Source organism: Plodia interpunctella, chromosome 7 (genome assembly GCF_027563975.2).
Source record: "Plodia interpunctella isolate USDA-ARS_2022_Savannah chromosome 7, ilPloInte3.2, whole genome shotgun sequence".
NCBI classification, from domain to species: Eukaryota; Metazoa; Arthropoda; class Insecta; order Lepidoptera; family Pyralidae; genus Plodia; species Plodia interpunctella.
In genome coordinates this window covers 7472501-7492498 of record NC_071300.1, presented here as the reverse complement: position 1 = coordinate 7492498, position 19998 = coordinate 7472501, and the positions used below count along the sequence as shown (strand labels likewise).

General features: G+C 36.0%; 2 protein-coding genes across 2 annotated transcripts in view; both read right to left on the bottom strand.

The window, feature by feature from the left end:
- Positions 1 to 655: 655 nt before the first annotated feature.
- LOC128671093 (probable cytochrome P450 304a1) lies at positions 656 to 7833 on the bottom strand. The gene is made up of 9 exons (XM_053747249.1): positions 7673 to 7833; positions 5431 to 5679; positions 5112 to 5284; positions 4668 to 4940; positions 3933 to 4068; positions 3468 to 3648; positions 3105 to 3222; positions 2187 to 2328; positions 656 to 1106 (listed from the first exon to the last, which is right to left on the bottom strand). The coding sequence occupies exons 1-9, from the start codon at positions 7764 to 7766 to the stop codon at positions 919 to 921; spliced, it is 1554 nt and encodes a 517-aa protein (XP_053603224.1). The 5' UTR covers positions 7767 to 7833; the 3' UTR covers positions 656 to 918.
- Positions 7834 to 9121: 1288 nt separating this feature from the next.
- The window catches only part of LOC128671094 (probable cytochrome P450 304a1), a 12098-nt gene continuing 1221 nt past the window's right edge, over positions 9122 to 19998 (bottom strand). The window contains exons 3-10 of the mRNA XM_053747250.1: positions 19537 to 19709; positions 19121 to 19231; positions 18129 to 18290; positions 17699 to 17813; positions 15681 to 15861; positions 11727 to 11844; positions 11142 to 11283; positions 9122 to 10827 (exon numbers count right to left, since the gene is read on the bottom strand). Of these exons, the coding sequence (XP_053603225.1) occupies positions 10646 to 10827; positions 11142 to 11283; positions 11727 to 11844; positions 15681 to 15861; positions 17699 to 17813; positions 18129 to 18290; positions 19121 to 19231; positions 19537 to 19709 (1184 nt within the window). The 3' untranslated portion in view covers positions 9122 to 10645. The remainder of the gene's footprint in view (positions 10828 to 11141; positions 11284 to 11726; positions 11845 to 15680; positions 15862 to 17698; positions 17814 to 18128; positions 18291 to 19120; positions 19232 to 19536; positions 19710 to 19998) is intronic.

The following is a 19998-nucleotide window of genomic DNA, read 5'->3' as shown; positions in this document are numbered from 1 at the left end:
GTACAAACATACAAGCATGGGTATTTTCTTGATGACTCGTGATTCAAATCTAAATGGTATCTAATTATTCCGGTGTCGTCTGTCAAGAAAACGGATTTTAAAGAACAATATTTCTTTCCATTGCACCAAATAGAATGGTCAAGTCATTGGTTGATGACTTGACCATTCCAGTGTTGCCGGCCAACATAAGACAGCGCTCTCATTTGTTTTCTATACTTTCTTGACTTGTTGTATAAACCTACAACTTTTCTTAGGATTATCGCACTCGAACATCGCGTTGTAAAGAACGTTTGTTTAATTGTAAGTAAATGATATGTGGTTCATTCGAACAACAGTCCTTCGGGTCATAACGGTTTGGCGGGTTAAATTAGAATAGATAGGTATTTATGACATGTTTGCACATAACTACACTAGTCGGTCACTGCAAGGTTACACAACACATATCTTATCTAAAGAGTTGCATGCAACAATTTATTTTTCTTTAAAAAATCGGGAAAATGCTCAGATGAGAGAGAGGGAGAATTATAACAGTCTATTTCGTATAGAGTTCAGAGAAAAGTCATTAATGAGCATGGAAGGCTGAATATTGTCCCTATTGTGGCCTTTGGGTATCCGATTTTGATGGTATTTTGCAACAGCACCAAAAAATGTAACATCAGTTTGGAAATAAATATTTATTTTACTAAAATTATGACACTATTGTGTACACGATGTGAGAAAAAAAGAGCATGGGGACATTAATAACGCGCTACGTGTTTATATGTCATTCCATGTTGCAATGCGAAAGAAAATACGCCTATGGCACCGATTATGCCAAACGAGTTATGCCATCACCGTATTTCTTTTATCTATGGCCATCACCAACGAATGAATTTACAGATTTAAGTGCTACCTATAATTCAGTCATTAGTCTAATAACTAATCGTATCGTCTAGGTGTGAGTTTGATCCAGTAGTCAGGAATGGTTGTGATGATGCCCTGCAGACGTGTGGCAGGAATGGGGGCACAGCCCGGGGCCTTCTCCACTCGGAAGCTCTGCATAATACCCGCAAACACTTGGAACATGGTCTGACGTGCGAAAGTCTCTCCGGCGCATAGTCGGCGCCCTGAAACAGAGTTTAAATTATATGTGGTGCTAGGTGCATGATATCCCGCGGTGAGAATATTATTCGTTGTAATTATTAAAAAACTTAATAATTTGACACACAGTAGTCAGTCTACTTTAAAAAGCGTTGCCTATCAGACTTTTTGACCAAATTCTACGGTAAATCAGAGGTATCAGCTAAATCAATACTAAATTTTAATTAAGTTGACCTAGACACATTTCGCCTTTATAATACCTATAGTGCATAGGTTATGATGCCGGCTTCACACTATAGTGAAAAAGTTCGCCGAACTTTGACGGATTCATTGCTGATTTTTCATTGCATCAAAATAAAAGCACTTATGCAAACTACGCAATGTTCATGCATGCAACGCGATAGTTTGGAGCCGGCGTGAGCTGCTTTGCACCGCCGCATTGATTTCCCGCTGTAAAATTGGGTGGTAGGTAAGTTAAGTATGAACCATATATTTGTTACTTCTCTGATAATTGGGAAAAGCCTTTCCTTTGTGTGTCAGTTATCTTTTTTCTAGCTATCTTATTGATATGTTTGTGTATTTCACCAGAAAAAATTTTCATAATAATTTAAAATTCAAATCACATTTTCAATAAACTGGCAACAGGGACTGACTGATCACGTCATACTTATTTATCGCGGCTTTGACATGGGTAATGAACTTCTTTTTCGTTTTGCATAATTCTAACTATGTCTACTAATAGACATATTTTACTCTAGAAATCCCCGCGGCTTCGTTTTCATCTATATTCACGTAAAGTTATAATTATACATACAAAATACCTCAAATCATTTTTCAAACCTGCCTGGTAGATTCTTAACATGCATTAGTATGGATTCTTAATTAATAACTCCCTAGTGTTCCAGGTAGGTAATTTTCTACTCGTGTACCAATATTAACTACCTACCTATTATATATATATCAGAATCAACCACCCTCCTTACACAAATCCTTTGTAATTTTAGTATCAAGGTATCAAGTAGGATTCATTGTCATCTTAACCTCTTTTCTGGCCACTGCTAATCACAAAATAGAGGTCTAGAATAAATTGGTTTGCAAATACTTACCAGCACCAAAAGGCAGTGATCTATCCTTGGAGACGTCCAGCTTTCCGTCCACGATAAACCGGTCTGGACGGAAGGTGTCCGGGTCTCCCCAAATGTCTTTGTCTTTGTGCAACATCAGGTAGTTGGCGTGGAACATAGTGCCCTATAATTATAACGACGTGAAAATTGGCGCAACCACTGTTTTTATCATCAGATGAGATAGTCTGACTCCTCAGCTCTAATTGAACTGGGTCATAATAATACAGTATTAAGTGTTTTGATTAGTTAACAATTTAATTTATAGACTTCACATATTTAGGTGAATTGGTCTCGGTTATTTAGATGTGACACATCACTCGCGGCACAGGAGTGGATAGTTATGAAGTAGTAATAATACCTACTATGGTAATTGGAAATAGATTGAAAAGCATTCATCTACTTACTTGCTGCATTTTTTCGACAATGTGATTTGACACATTATATACCTATTTCGGCAGTTCGGCTGCCCTAGCTCTCTATCCCCGTCCAATATATCTTAGCCACGACTTCTTCCTTCCTAGGTCTCTATTCCTAACTAAGCTAAATTTGAGTAGCTGTTTTAGCAAAATTGTCTTTTATTTTTCCATTTAGACCAACAGATTTAGACACACTTTATTCTTTTACATTTGGACAAACTATAACTAGGTGGCTTTGGCCATGAACTAGCCAGAAGACCATTTAGTTCAGGTTGGGGTGACAAAGAAGCATAGGTGTTTTTAATGCGATGTCGCCCCAAATAATAATATTTAGTAGGTAATAAAGATATTTGAGTTTGAGTTTACCTATTTCCTTCGTATAAAAGGTAGAGGTTTGTTGGTTCGCCGGGCTATCAAACCTTACGGAAGGCCTGTATGGCATACTAGGGAAGGGACAAGCTAGTTCCTTTACTAATGCTCCTACCTCAGGTATGTCATAGCCGTGGAAGGTGGTGGGCTGGGTGGCGCGGTGCGGTACTCCCAACGGCACCAGCGTGTCGACCCTCATCGCCTCGCGGATGCAGGCCTCTGTGAACGGCATCCTGTGGAAATTTTATATTTCACTCATTCAGATTTTTAACTTTTTGCAACTAAATTGACACCCAACTCAACTATTTTTTTTTAGAGATTTATTTGACATAGGTGGATGGATGATAAAAATAAATTAGCAGGATACAGAAATTCCTCTATTCTGGTCTCTCACAATCTTGTCAATTATCTGCAAAGCAATACATTTATATGTAAAATTGAGAAATAAACAAATTTTGCATAGTATGTCAGAACTTACTTGTTCCTGTCATCGAGGTTGGGCAGTCTGCCGCTGCCGACCACGCGGTCGATCTCCTCATGGATCCGGTCCTGCAGCTCCGGATGCACCAGCAGTATCTCCAGCAACATGGATAGGACAGCCTCCGTGGCCGATGCAGCCGGGAACATGTAGTCCGTACATGTCAGTATTAGTTGTTCCTCTAAAACATTCCATAAGAAATACGTTATCTTATTTTTTCATAAGTATTAATGCAAATTTATTATCGGGACGAATAGTTCTACCTCTTTATGAAAGGTTTTAAGTTTACATTTTTTATAGGCTAAATGTATAGACTGTATAACATTTAAAATCCTCGCATACGCTAAAGGGCAACATACCAGTCGTAACAACAAAGTTACATGAAACTGATTTCTTGTGTTGAAATTTCAAAAGTTTCAAATAATTTAAATATTTTAATGAGTTTTACAATAATTTAAAAATTACTTGAATAAGTAGATTTTCCCTTTTCTCCCTTTTCACCCTTTTCACCGTTGTCTTTGTACATTTGGCGGACGTATTCGTCCAGAAAGTGACGAGAATGAGACGGGTCAAACGTGGCGATCACTTCTTCCACAAGACCCTGAAAATATAGTATTTAATATTAATCTTTCCAAGTAAAATACCATACTATAGTAAAGAAATCGGGGTTCTAGTTGATGATTTGTCAACTAGTACCTACCTAGTGCCAGATGTACGTATCTCTCTATTAACCTGTAGCAAAACTATAGAATATAACATTACCTAGAAATCATTTGCGTGTGTATCCACGTAATGACACCGATAAAATCACAACAACATTTTTGTAAGAAACCCCACATTCTAATAGAAAACTTTATCTTATAAATATGAAATACTAGCGGCGCCTCGGGGCTTTGCTTCCGTAGGAATTTCGAGATAAACCACTGTTTAAGAAAACCGCTGTTTAAACCGCTGGTCACTCCAATGTGGTCACTACCAGCTTCCTCTTAAAGAAAGAATAATAGACATACGTGTATAAAAATATATCCATCCATCTTCAAACCATCAGCCCATATTAGTCCACTGCTGGGTACCTTTCCCAAAGTAGGTACGCTACCGCCGTCAGTTTCGAGTTTTATGCATACACCCTGCAATATGTCGCAGTTCGCACCACCCATCCTCACAAACGTTCGCATTTAAGTATAAATTATGGAATCTTACCGTGAAGAAATCTATCAAAACTTGATTGCCCTTCCTCAGTCCGCTGTACCCACTGTAATTCGGCAACACATCCTTAAGCCATGGTGTGTAGGTAATTGCGCCCCCAAGGTCATTGGAGTTCTGTTGGAAGAGCAGCGCGCCCTTGGCCAATTCCCACACGGTTCCGTACTTCTCCCTGGGCAAGCTCATGCGAGAGCATACATGTAGCACTCCGTTGATGAAGGGCGGAGCCAAGAAGTGGGGCAGGAACACCAAGTCGCCTTTGACCATTTCCTACAAATTGATTTTACTTAGTTTTTTTAGGTATCTATTTAGTTTTTGTAACTACATTATAATTTGTAATAGCTAAGTATTTTATTGTAATACAAAATAATTCGGAACAGATTCATGTGTACACACACATCAGATTTTTTACACGTAAATAAATTATCACAAAAAGCTTACCCGCTCAGCATCACTTTTGGGTCCATTGAGCCTAATGTCGATTAACTCTTTAATTTCGCTTTCAACGACTTGTTCTAAGGTCGCGCTTCTTCTCCCGAAGCCGTAGTCCCTCATATATCTTAGAGAAAATCTTCTTTGCACGTGCCAAAAATAACCATCAGTGAAGAAAATACCTAAAAGACGACAGATACATTTAAATTTTAATACGTTTTTTATGTACATTTTCAAAACATTAACGTCAAGAAAACTATATGAATATACTAATTCTATAATATGAATATACTAATTCTATAATATGAATATACTAATTCCGAATTACCTCGTCTCTTCCAAAAGGCTCTGAGCCGCCCCAGAATGATATCCATGCGTCCATCCAACTCTGGTTTGAGCAGCATATCCTTAATCATGCCAGGGTCATTGACGATCACTGACGGTATCTTCCCCATCACAGACCCTACGAGCTTCGTGTTGTACCAACTACCAATCCTCTTGAAGGCCAAGGCCAGGTTGTTGTAGGCTGCGGCTAAGATTATCCAGTAACTCCCATACACCGGGAGGCTGGGAGGGCCTGGGGAATAGTATATTCACAATTGAAATAATATCAATGTCACGAAATTGTTCGCAGACCGAGTGTATTTTTTAATTTGTTACAAATTTTAATGAGAAAATATCTCAAATTCCGATAATAAATTTCCGAATGATGGCAACTTACAACCAGAATTTTTCATTGAAGAAAATTTATGTAATTTATACGATTTAATAAGTCGACGCGATGAGCAGAGATTTTACCTGTAATTACAGTTTTTTCCTACAAGTAGATTAACTACTTACATAATTACAAAATGATTATAGTTACAATTATTAGTGCAGACAATACGTTTCAATAACCACAAAAAAATAATAACCACTTAGTGAGATGAACCTCGTATCATGATGGGAATTTTATTAAGCAGGTTTACATAAGTACAATTATTATTCGATGACTTTTTTCCCGTGTCGTCATGTAAAAATTGAGGATTCCATCAACTCAACTCAAGAGGGACCTCTATTGACTAGAACTGCGGTCCCAATCGCTGAATCGATCGAACAAAAATAAAAAAAAATGCTTCTGGAACTACCCGTAAATTTATAAAGAAATCTATTGTTAAGTATAAATAGTACAGTCACACGAATAAATAATTCAAATACATAATTAAAGAATAAAACTTTTGATTTATAAACACGATTATTATTTTTATTATTAGTACCTCTGCACAGTACGTACGGTTGCATTTTGTGGCAACTTTCGTTATGCGGTCACAAAATGTTGGAACAATTTGCCGCCTCCTATTAGAAACTCTAAATCTGTCACTTCATTTATAAGTCTAATCTTATATTGTTTTTATTGAATACTCAATCAGATACATAGTCGTGCTGTACTATGATAATACCAAAATAGATTTTTTTTTCTATTCGTTTCATCTTTCATATTTTTAAGTTGTTATAGTTCTTTGTATTGTATTTTCCTCCCAGTCAATAATAAAGTTCATCCATCTTGACATTGCTATTTTGATAATATAATTGTATGTACTTGTATGTTTCGCAGATTTGTCTTGCAAATTCTTTTCTGGTAGTGCCATCTTGTTTGGTATCACTGAAAATCAGCCTCATGGCTCTTCCTCCTCAAAAAAATTTGTGGCGTGCTTTCATACAACTAAAATATGGAATTTCCATAAATCTCCTAGTCAAAGAGATTTGTAACTTGGTGTCACTCGAGTCACAAAACCGCTCGAAAAACAAAAGAATAAATTAGTATCTAACTAGTTAGTCATAATTGCGAAATATTCATCATTGGGAAACCGCGAACATTATTAAACCTGTAAATGAATTACATAGGTAGGTATTTAAATTCACATGGTAATGTACTCCTAAGTCATATTTACACTTGTAGTTGTTCGTTTTGTTTAACATATATTCATCATGGTATAATCACCGTAGATTTAATTTTAGATAACACCGTTTACAAGAAAATAAAAAAGTCTCAATCACTTTTTAACGAAAAAAAACATAGGGCCAAAGGAAACGAGAATGATATTTTCTAAAATTTCAGCTAGTATTTTTAATTACAGTTAACATTAAATTTAATAACTTAAGTAGAATGTAAGTACTTTGAGGTAGGTATTTTGATTAACTACTAAATAATTGTTGTTCTATAAACAATTGTTGAAAAATTGAAAATCTTCGGTATTTTTATTCAAAAATGTTTTTGTCTCAATCACAAACTATACCCAAGTAGGTACCGAACTAGTACTGTTTGAATAAGAAAGCAATGTCACTGTAAGGGTAACTAAGTACTTATATAAACAACTAACTTACATTCATTATTGCAAATTTAAAGAATTCACTTTAATTTACTACTTTAATTCAAGATACTTTGATTTGAGTTTATGATTAATTTGAGTTTTGTAAGTTAAAGTACTTAAAAATAAACATTACCATTCATTTAATAAGTGATTCTAGATTGCACTTATAAAGTTTTCACTACTGAATAAGAAAAAAACATAAAACAAATATGTCTTTACCTGGAGGGAAGTTTGGAGGTCTCTTAAAAGCATTTTTGCAGCAAGTCAGTACAAAACAACCAACTAGGCCGATTGATATTAGAGCACCCAACATTATGCCAATTTTCAGTGATACTGGGACCCAAATGAGTGTCAACCTCAATTAGTGCATGTTTATAATACACTCACAATCTTAACAATGTGGCTCAGATAAAACAAAAAAAACATAAGAATAATATTATGGTGATTAAAAAGGGTCATTGTGAAGTCCGTGTATTTTCATTTAGACGAAGAGTTTAAGAATTAATATTTGATAGGTTTGTTGTGTTTATAGTTTCTGGGGCTTACTACTGAACTATATATATAGCTATGGCAAATTCGCACCATCAAATTAGTTTTTAATACTAATACGATTAATGAATTTCAAGTTTCAAAATTGAACTGCGCTGCATTTTTATCATTACGTAATTGGTCCATCCTTAAGCCTCCTTTTCCTATCATTACAGCGCATTTTTACTACTATCAAAGTGTGAATAGTTGAGTTAAATAGGTATTCATTTATTCATATCGAGTGTGTTATTGCTAACATAGTCAGATTTTACTCAAGTCGCCTAAAGACCTGACTTGACACACCGCGATTTAGTAGCAAGTAGTCGCATACACTAGTGAACTGAACTTTCAATCTGAGTGCAGGTTTCCTCACGATGTTTTCCTTAACCGGAAGCAATCTATAATAGGAATGTATCTATAATAGTTTTCAGAGACCACCACTTGGTGAAAACTATTTATAGATCCATCTATCTTCATATCACCAAGTGGTGGTCTCTGAAAACTATTATAGATACATTAGTCAGATCGGTATACAAACTCATGTGGCACGAGTAGGATTCGAACCTGGGATATTTCGATCACAGATGGACGGCCTTTATCACTAGGCCACCACCGCTTCATATGTATTGGAAATTGAGTATTTTGTAGTTTCAGAACCAACGACTCATCCAATAGAGCGAGTTGTGCAGCGAGAAATGAAAAGTATCATTGACTTGCACCGTGGGTGTTTAGTTATGCTCGAGTTATGTTACAACACAACAGTTAAATATACTATAAGTTATGAGTACCTAAATTTAGTGAACACAAACCTGCATTATGTACGAGTATCACTATCATTCTTAGTTGGAACAATAATGATTTGCTCAGTGAAATGCAGTGGTTACTGGCACTGTTACTCACCCAAGCGCACCATGTTACTGTATGGTATCCCATCGAACGAAATACCTAGGGTACTTACCTACGTATTTGTAAAATAAATTACATTCGTCCACTTTGGTAATTATACTTACCTAACCAGTTACAAGAGAAGACTTTTCTTTCTTTGTGAAAGAAGATTTTTATCCACTTTCTTAAATCAAATTGTAAGCATTTCTTCCAATAAAGGCGCAATTGTCTAATATGAAAAATAAAACTAATGTATCCATTCTTATTCTATAGTCCTTTTTTAAGTCTCAAGACTGAAATAAACCTCAAGAGACGTAAAAGGACTGGTGGTTTTATTACCTATATGTAGAATAACCCTAATCCACAATATGTTTTGATTATTTCGTATCATATACTTAATTATGCAATTCACTCTTAAAGTTTATCATGTTTGAAACAAAAATAATCTACCGAGTGCCCATGTTCTAACAAAAAATAATCAAAATAACTAAGTAGGTTCAAAAATTAATTTCTTGTACGTTAACTTGAAATTTTTCGAAAACACAAAGTAGGTATGTAAAATAGTTCTCGTGTTCTTTTTACAATTATTTAATGTGAGCTATGTTTTTGTCAGTAGAATGAAAAAAATGTATTATACATTAGTTGAATTCGATTACGGAACATTGGTATAACACTGAAATTGGTATAACATTGGTATAACATTGGTATAGCACTTGATCTTGTATGCTATGCTAAGCTCGTACGAGTATCCCATCTCTGGGCAGTCACGCACGTAGATCTGATCCCCGCGTTTGTTTTCAGAACGGTGTGATTGATCGTACCAACTGAAAGCGCTTTGCCTCATTGCCAGGTTGTATTTAATTTAATTTATGTCATTAGTGTGCAGTGTTCAGTGATGGTTAGTGTATTTAAATGGCTGACCTTTATTCGCAGATATCTACATACGGGCAACCATATTTTGTTCCATAATTTGATAAATAAAACGTTTCAGTCGCGTGATTATGTTTTTACTAGCTAAACCCCGTGATGTTGCCCGTGTATTTATTTTTTAAAAATACTTAACTGCCCTACATAAACAGTAGCGCCATCTACTTTATAAGGTACCGTTGACTATCAAACTTTTTGACCCAACCTTACTGGAATCGCATTCTTTCGGGATAAATACCTTATCTGTTAATACATCAGTTCCCTCAATACCAAATTTCAAAAAATTTTGCCCAACCGTTTGTGTGATGAAGTAAGAAACAATACTTATAAACTTTATAACATTACTGAGACTACCAAATCATAATGGCCCAGCTTTGAGATTCTGCATGTATTTATTAGCATTAGCATTAGCTATATAGGTACTAATATTTTTTTAATGGAATCGCTAGACTCTAGTCTTAAAACTCACTTAGCGGAATTTCGACATTGTCAAGCTAGCGCTAGTGGATCTTTCGGATCCGTCGGATCCCACGCGGAATTCGACGTGAGTTTTTTGACGTTTTTCTTACATAATGCAAATTTGCACGTCATCTATACATATTTGTCAAAATTCCGGAGTGAGTTTGATTCAACTCGCCGACGCAAGTGTAGCGCTAGTGTTCGAGTGAGTTTTACAGAATGCAAATTCGCCATATCCGCGCGGAATCCGACGTGAGTTTTTGACGTCACTTACAGAATCGAAACAAACGGGTTTAAACTAAAAAAAATATTCTTAACAATAAAAAATGATTGTAAACAAAATTATTCAACTTTTAAAAATATGAAGATATCTCTTCTCTGTTCGTTCTACTCTTATATTCTTGGCGTGAGTTTGACCCAAAAGTCGGGTATGGTGGTGATGATGCCTTGAATGCGAGGGGCGGGCATGCGAGCGGAGCCTGGGGCTTTCTCCACTCGGAATCTCTGCATGATTGCAGCAAACACTTGGAACATCGTCTGACGCGCGTACGTCTCTCCTGCGCATAGTCGTCGACCTATAATTTTAAATAAGGTTACCTATTCCTACATTTTTAATGATATTAACAAATTCTAATAAGGACTCCTTATAAACTGGGAGAGAACGAGCATAATTGTTCCGCTGGCAAGGACTAAACATACACACCAACTAATCGCAAGATCACATTAAATCTTTCATGTATCAAAATAGCCTATCCAGTAACTTACCTAATAAGTATCGTGTTAAAATGGTCCTCACGCTACTATATTGCGAGCTACTATAAGCTATTGATACATTTAAAGTATTCCATAAATAATTAACAAATGTAAATTAAATAATTAATTTAGGTACCAGCGCCAAAAGGTAAGGACTTGTCGAGGGCTACGTTCAGCTTCCCATCGACGATGAAACGTTCCGGTCGGAAGGTCTCAGGGTCACTCCAGAGCTTCTGGTCCATGTGCAGCATCACCAGGTTCGCAGACACCATGGTACCCTTGAAATTATAGAACATTCCAATTATTAAGATTATATATATAAGTACATTATTATATTAAGATTATGCTTCATCAACGAAAAGATTAACATTATTGTTATTAAGACATTATTGTCCCAATCTGCATGACATCTCTATCTTTCCAACAGAACGTCACATCTAGGGCAACCGTGACACGAAGTTACCGACTTGTGCGTCGCAAATGGTAACCTTACCCCGTAACCTAAATATCTATATTATATCAAATTTTGGTATGATATGGACGTATATGAACTTGTCCTGTATAGACAAAATAGGAAAAAAACATTTCTAGTATGTAAATAAATGTACTGCACTATATAACATTTGCCCAAAACTAAATTATGGACCTAAATCCATATATTTGATATTTTCGTCATCGCAATACGTCGCCGCTGCTTGTCTCGATGTAGGATAACCGTTACCTGTGGTATATTGTAGCCATTGAAGACAGTGTCGTCGGTGGCCCGGTGAGGGACGCCCAGAGGGACTAGAGTCTCGTATCGCATCATTTCCCGAATAGTGGCCTCCGTGTAAGGCATACTGGAGGAAAAATTTAAAAGAGTGATCAAACAACATTAGTTATTATATGTTCCCACTAAAAGCTATGTCTAATTGATCCGTTGCACTTCATCTTCCTCCTCCTTCGCCGACATGGTATGGAGTTTAGACCTACGTTAGTGTCAAAACCTATAGAAATAAAGAAGCCCATCTGTGCTGCGCCGTCGCAACGGAGTGCGACTGAGCAATGAGGTATAATTCTTATGGATCTGAGGTATAATCATATGGATTTATGGTGATACGTACCATCAATTAAAAACGTTAGGATAAGTAAAGTTTATGTCTCTAAAAATATAGTTAAGCTTAAAATGTATGAGATCAAACACGAACAGATTCTTTATTTCTACTAGGTATTAAACTTTTATATCACGTGAACAGATGTTGTCAATCTGCTTTAATCCAGATTTCTCAGCTCAAGATAAAGTGAATCGAATAAGAAAATATTATTATAAATGTACCAGAGATGCAAGTTGGAGATAAATCGTTCTTTGTTGTATGGACAGACCTTATTTTATACCTAATCATTAACATCAACCAGACCTATCCTAACTCTAATCATAATGTTATGAGAAAAGTTCATAAAATAACTTATATATTATGGTCTCAGGGGTTATCATCACACGACATAGACCTTTCATCACAATATCATCTCAACTGTTAATCAAGGTTTACTTATAAACCACGTTACTAGTATAAAAAACTTATTAAAATACGTATTTCAGATAAAGTTGGGTATATTCCATTTTATGTCTTGTGCACAATTTTCATTTATAAAAAACTGTTAGTTTTAATTTTGTATGGCATAATTATGCTGATGCCCGCGACTTCGTTCGCGTGGCAGAACAATTTTTGGTGAGGAGTCAACATTATTAGTGAAATTTAATTGTACAGACAAAGCGTAATGATACCTATACATACAGAAGATTCTCATCAGACTAAAAAACTATATTTCCTATAGTTTAGTTGGACCATTATCAATCTTCTTCAGGTGTTCCAGATCTTCGATTTTTATATCTCATCAGGCTCAACAACTTTTGTTAAGGCATTATTTCTATATTTCCTATCGTTTAGTCATTGTTCTCCATCGGGTCTTCCAGTTTTCAAAAACATTTACACCCTGTATGTTGCCCAGGCTTAATAGCTATAGGTATAACAAAAAAAGTGTTATTCAAATCCGTCCAGTAGTTCCGAAGATTAGCGTGTACAAACGGACATACAGACAGACATTTTTTTTCAGATTCTTACTCTGTTGCTGTGACTCTATCGCCTAATTTTATTTGTAAATTTATTCAATGTACAGGATTTTGTTTCTACTGTTTTATTATATGTATTGATGAACACTTATAATCATTATCATACATTTAAAAGTTTTATAAATAATCATCATCATTATTCATCAACCCCATGGATAAATCAACCCTCTGCTGGTATTTGCGCCACTTCCTCCCTTCTTTTTTTTTACTCAATGACACCAATCACTTAGATATTAGGTAGGTAATAATCACACCACCTGACTGTGATAGGTACAGTATTTTTGAACTTGAAACCAGGTAATTTCAGGTTTCAAGTTAGTAACTTAGTACTCATCACTATTACTTCTAACTGCATTTATTAATGTAATGTAAATAAATAAAAATGTAATAAAATTGAAGAAGGGTCAAATTTGTAACGATATACCTAGATAGCATATTTTTGAAAGTTTGCTGTACGCGCATCACGCGATATCTATTATAATATATATTTACTCGAAATTTGGTATGCAGGTACCTTATATGCCGGATTAACATCTTATTATATACCGAAAAAATTAGGGATTCCCATAGGAAAATCAAATAATGAGCTATCGGACCGATTCACTTGAAATTTGGTATTAAGCCATATCTTCAATATATTTTATCCTGATAAAATCTGGGATACCCGTAGAAAAGTCAAATTATGAACTAAGTACACCGCCAATCTCCTTTGGTATGAACCAATTTGGTATGAACGTACCTCTAAGTACCGGCAATGACACCCCGGCATAACAGCTCATATACTTGTTGTCCCGAAAAAATTGTGCGAGTCCCGTACCGTAGTAAAGTAAAATGATTATTTTAATTGACCGATTTACTTAAAATTGAATACGATGATACCTTATATGCCGGGTTAACATGTGATATATTTTTGTAATATTGGAAGGATTCATAATAATTATGTATTAGGACCCGGTCCCAATGCATCATAGCGTCGACGCAGCGCGTAACCGCTCCATCATGCTTCGTTGTTTACATGTTGAGGCACGTCAATACGGAGCAATGGATCCGTGCTCCTAGACAACAATAAGTGTTCCAATAAGAGTCGGGCCCAATTGCTGCGTTGCGATATACAGCTACTTTTTCCTCCGTTGTTTTCTGCAAGTTTTGACATGTACATCACCCCCACAGAACTTTCGATCGAGTTCTGTGGTCACCCCACAGTCCGTCCCTGTTATTAGTATAGGAGTCAGAACGTGCTTTGAGCAATATGTTTTGTTTCTTTCTGTCAATTTCAAATATCATAGTCATATCGCATACTTTGGCTTGAAGTACATACTTGAAGTGCGCAACTTCTTGTTCTTTAAGAAAGTTATGAAGCTGTGAATGACATTGTGGGTTACATAATTACTTATTTAACACGTGTTATGTGTACTTGATGATACTGTGGCGACATCTACCACGCCACATGCACAACGCCGCAGACGTAAAAGCCGACCAAACGCAACGAATAACAAGCCACACAAGTGATCCACGACACTACGGACAGATGGCACGACGGTCGACTCACTATAGATAGCTAACAAGCCTAGACCGCGCAGACAGCGCGTTTTCGATTGGAAGCATATATACAACTCCAACATGACACCGTTAGAGCCGTGCGGTTCCCCAGGCTCAACACATAGCCTGGCGGGAAGATCTTTCTCTTTGTGGCGGTCGAGCATGATAACCTAGCTCCCGCTACAAAATAAATACATTTTTAAATGGTTCTACATTTAACGGTGTAATTATGAACATACAAACATAACCATATAATGTTGTATAAAATATTTGAACAAATAAGTACATAAAAATATGTAGTAACACCCGAACATATAACTTTCTCCTTATATCAATAAGGTAAAAGTTCTACACTCAGTGAGTGTATGTAACATAATAAACAAACATATTTTAATGAGATCAGTGATAAGTCTTTTAGAGATAAAGTTCACATAAACTCTTCTGCTATTTTAAGCATTTCAAATAATAGAAATGTTACCTGCATAGGTACTTATTTCGAACTGCGTACGCAAACAAAGTTGCGGTCACAGCATAGCTAGCTATCAAATAAAACATTAACATTTTATTCGCAGGTAATTGTTTTCATAATAGTAGGTACTAATCGAGAAAACAATTGATCTGTACAACTGAGTACAACGAAAAAAATACAAGTGAAAAAATATAAAGAAATAAATAGATAATATGTAAATATATTATTTTAACCCGCTCGTAATAAAACTTTGAACTGTGTATATTTATATAGCGTAGCATTCAAAGATGTATCATTAGTTAATGTAACAGCTTGTTACTTGGTCTATTTAGATAAGAGTTTAATGATAATAACTAAACATCGTTTTCCTCATTTCATGTTGTATGTTATTTATTCTGATCCTATGACCCCTTCTCTAGGATTTTATAGACATGAGGGCAAAATGTCTCGCCAACTCATTACATGGCAATTACTCTCAAGGCAAAGCATTTCGCGTGACAGGCAGACAGAAAGACTTTCGCATTTACAATATTAGGATGAAGATACAGATTACACACTTTTTTCTATCGTCGAGGTTGGGCAGCCTACCGCTGCCGACCACGCGGTCCACCTCTTCATGGAGACGGTCCTGCAGTTCAGGCTGGACCAGCAGTCTCTCCAGCAGCATGGCCAGCACTTCCTGCACGGCCGACGCCGCGGGAAACATGTAGTCCGTGCAGATCAGCACTAGCTGCTCCACTAACAAGCAATAGAAAAATAAAATATAATTTGGTTTATGACCAAGTATAAGTACCTTAACCTATGTAGACTGTTACTCACATGTGTACTTCTTTCTCTGTGTTTCCTACCGTATAAGTAGGTATGTTAACTACAACCATTTGTGTATTTGTAGTTGGGTTGGACAATGACATTCTTTTCTATTGTAACCTGTGTATTTTTTTCTTTTTGTTGATCTATGTCTTGGGCTTCGGACAGGACTCTAGTTATTATTTGTCTATCAATACACTGTTTATGTGTAATGGAATACCTTTTTTGGTATAGTTATTATTTGTCTATCTATGCACTGTCTGTGTGGAATGGAATACCTTTTTTGGAAGTAAAAAAAACGAAAGTCGACTTTGCCCAGCAAGCATAGTTAGACACAACAAAATAACTACAAACAAGATAAAAAATAACTGCGTAGAATTCTATTTTAAAATTTACGGTTTTCGAGGTTTTCCTTCATCTGTGTCGTATATAAGTCCTTATAAGTACCCTATAAGTTTTTTTCACCTGACTTACAGAAATAGTAAAAAATTATATGCTAATTTTGATTGCGTTTTATTTGGACAAAAATGCCAAATCCACCTAAAAATTTTGGGTTTATTGAACTCACTAATTTCCTAACAACACTTTCGAACAAAATACTATCGAAATCGTAATACGGCTTGAAAAGATATCAATCGGCAAATAAAAGATATGCGGTCTTTCTTCCTGTAGCAAAAAAGACAATACTTTATCTCAAATAATTATCTTCTGAGACGTTCTATTACTAAAAGCTTGTACTTTTAAAAGTATCACAAAGATTCTATAGACATTACGAAGAATACCTAGTTGATAACTTATAAGTAATAACGCAATAGTAACATGAAGTAAATGTAGACTCATAATACTAAAATAAATAAATATATTAGGAAGAATCACTCATATTGAGTTAGCCCCAAGTTCGAGACTTGTGTTATAGGATACTAACTCAACGATACTATATTTTATAACAAATACATATATAGATAAACATCCAAGACCCGGGCCAATCAGAAAAAGATCATTTTCCATCATGACCCGACCAGAGATCGAACCCGGGACCACTCGGTTCAGTGGCAAGAACTTTGCCACTGCGCCACCAAGGTCGTCAGATACTAGGTTGTCACTAAAACTAAATATTACTTCAAGACGCTATCGTCTATACACCATAAGCAAGGTTTTTACAAACTTTCAATGGTTTCTCTGCTACATAATGTGTTGTGTTGTCACTGCCTACCAGTGATACCGTTATGTGTATGTTTGTTTACCATGGTTTAGTTGTTAAGTGGTTGCCCAATTATATACATTTCTAATACCTTGACCGTTTAAGTTTGTTTTTAAAATAAACCCAAGTATTTTTCACACAAACTGAAAGAAAATCTAAACAGATTTAAACAACATTAGTTTAGCAAAATCTTATATAAATTGTATTAATTATTATGATCACTAATGTTTGCGGTACTCCGTAGTACTTACTAAATCCATGGGGAGGATTTAACTCCTAGATATTTGTCAGTTTATTTTTTTTATGTTAGTAGGTTGGTTGTAAAAATAAAGGCTGACTGCCTTTATATAGGAGACTTGAAAAAATCTGACAATATTACACTCGATGGAGGAAAGAAATGTTAGTGACACTGAAATTAAAAATTAACATTTTATGACACCTTTATAGTATGTTTGTCTTAAACGTGACAAAGCGTCAAAACCGTATAAGTTTGTTTGAGAAACAACAATAGAAATAATAAATAGGTATATCTAGGTCAATGAACTACAAGCTAGTAATTTATCTCACCAGAGAACGTTGACTTGCCGAGATGTGTCTCCTCCATCATCTTCCTGATATAGACGTCCAGGAAGTGACGCTGATGTGACGCGTCGTATGTCCTTATCTCTTGCTCTATTAGATTCTGCAAGTAGGCAACATTTATCTATTTGCTTCTAGTAATTTATTTTTCTGCAAATACCAATGTACTTAGTGTATGTGTAAGATTGTGAAGAAAAAGAGAATTTTTGGTATAGCGATAGTTGGACAACTGGAGAATAACATAGGTTTTTGTATGCAGAATATGACCAGAGTACCTGAGTATTATTAATTCTAACGACATCGTAATCTAAATTTAGGTTTCTAGGTGAGTTGCACTGCCAAATTCAACGTAAGTAGTTTTTAACCGCCGCGCCGCGCAGCTGAGGTCTAGACAAAATGACGTACATGACTATCTCACCGTAAAAAAATCCAAAAAGTACTGATTTCCCTTTCGCAGCCCGTTAAAACCACTCCAGTTTGGAGCCACGTCTTTCAACCAAGGTGTCAGGGCCAGGGCCCGACCCACATCATCAGAACTCCTCTGGAATAACAACGCAGCCTTGGACATTTTCCATAACACCTGGAGGAAGAGGAGAAAATATACTTTAGAGTATTATACCTACCTACTCATATTCTATGTTACGGCTAAACCCCGAAGGAATATATATGTAGCATAGCTTCTCATCTTCCGGTAGCTTCATGGATCTGCCCATTCAAAGTCTAAAAACATCTCAAAGGACAACAACGACATCAAAATTACGTCATACGATCATGCGTGAAAGAATAATAACAAACATTTATCCAATCCTCTAAACTTTCTCAAGTTTCAACGATTATACTTCGTAGACTATTAGCCAAGTGCTTACAGAATGGTCCACATAGGTTTACGAAATGGGCTGGTAAAAGCAAGGTCGTAATCGTAACATACAGCCATCGAGAATACGAAATAGGATTCTATCTATTGTCAACTAAACTAACTATATAATTTTATTTTCAAATAAAGGTGTAGTACCTATAGTATCCTTACATATTATAACACAAGTCCTCTGCCGCGTCTGTCTGTTTGTTCGCGATAAACACAAACTACTGCACGGATTTTCATGCGGTCTTCGCCAATAGATAGTGTGATTCCTGAGGAAGGTTTGGGTGTATAATTTATTGTGTTTTACCCGGGCGAAGAAGTAGTAAAAATAGTACTGTAATAAAAATGTCAAGAAGAGTCTTCAAAAGATACATACATTTTGTGTAAAATTCATCACTATCACTATTATTATTATTCGCGAATGGTTCATCATCAGGAATCATAGGTACATCTTATATATCATCAACATGACAGTTAACCATGTTAAAATTTCATTAATTTTAGCATGGTCAACTGTCATGTAAATACAATAAATCAAAACAGCTTACAGCGTACTCGCTGCGAGGCAGCGTGGCCCTGCTGTACACGTGTAGCATTCCGTTGATGAACGGGATCGCGAGGAAGTAAGGAATGTTCACTAATTCTCCATTCACTATTTCCTAAAACAAAAGGTTAAATGTGGTTTTGACTATAGAGAATATAGGCTAATAAGTATAGTAATATGGGTTGTTTTGTTTCATATTTATCCGACGACGTACGTATTGACGTCTCATCTGACTCCAATACTTGTTTTTCCCTACCCGACCTCTCTCTCTTTCATCTGCGCATATTTCCGATTGCTTTCGCGGCAACACCTGAGCCCTGGGTCATCTTCACCTGGGTCACTTCGCATGGTCTTCGACATTCCAATTCGACTATTGCCTTTTTAACCACCACTGACTTTTTTTTTCCCCACCCGATTTACCTTTTCAGCTGGATATAGCGGTCCGCTAAGGCGCATGTCCAGCATGGCTTTGATCTCAAACTCCACGACGGTCTCGAGGGTCTCGTCTCGTCTCCCGAAGCCGGAGTCCCGCATGTAACGCAACGAGAAACGTCTCTGAACGTACCAGAAATAACTGTCCGTGAAGAATATGCCTGTATTGTTTAAAAAAAAAGCGAACCAAGTTGGCAAAATCAAATCAAATGTATTTATTTCCGCAAACGTAGCATACAATTTTCAGCGTTCATTAAAAATAATTTATTATTTTTTTGATAGGTAACTAAGGACTGGTAATTTTTCGGGTACAAATGAAAACAAATTCAACTTTTTGTGTCCTCATAATAATGAGTTTATTCTGTAGACACGATAGATTAAGTATCATAAGTAGGTAGTTATTAGATGTATGTGACTTTGTTTGATTTTCCTCTCATACTGTTATGTCTA

Bases quoted from the DNA above. Each gene is read 5' to 3' on its own strand.
- LOC128671093 (XM_053747249.1), bottom strand. From the start codon at position 7,766: ATGTTGGGTGCTCTAATATCAATCGGCCTAGTTGGTTGTTTTGTACTG. The intron at 5,285-5,430 runs GTAATTCGGAAT...GTCGTCTTTTAG, and splicing joins AGCCTTTTGGAAGAGACGAG to GTATTTTCTTCACTGATGGT. The intron at 3,649-3,932 runs GTAATTTTTAAA...GGAATGTTTTAG, and splicing joins GGGAAAATCTACTTATTCAA to AGGAACAACTAATACTGACA.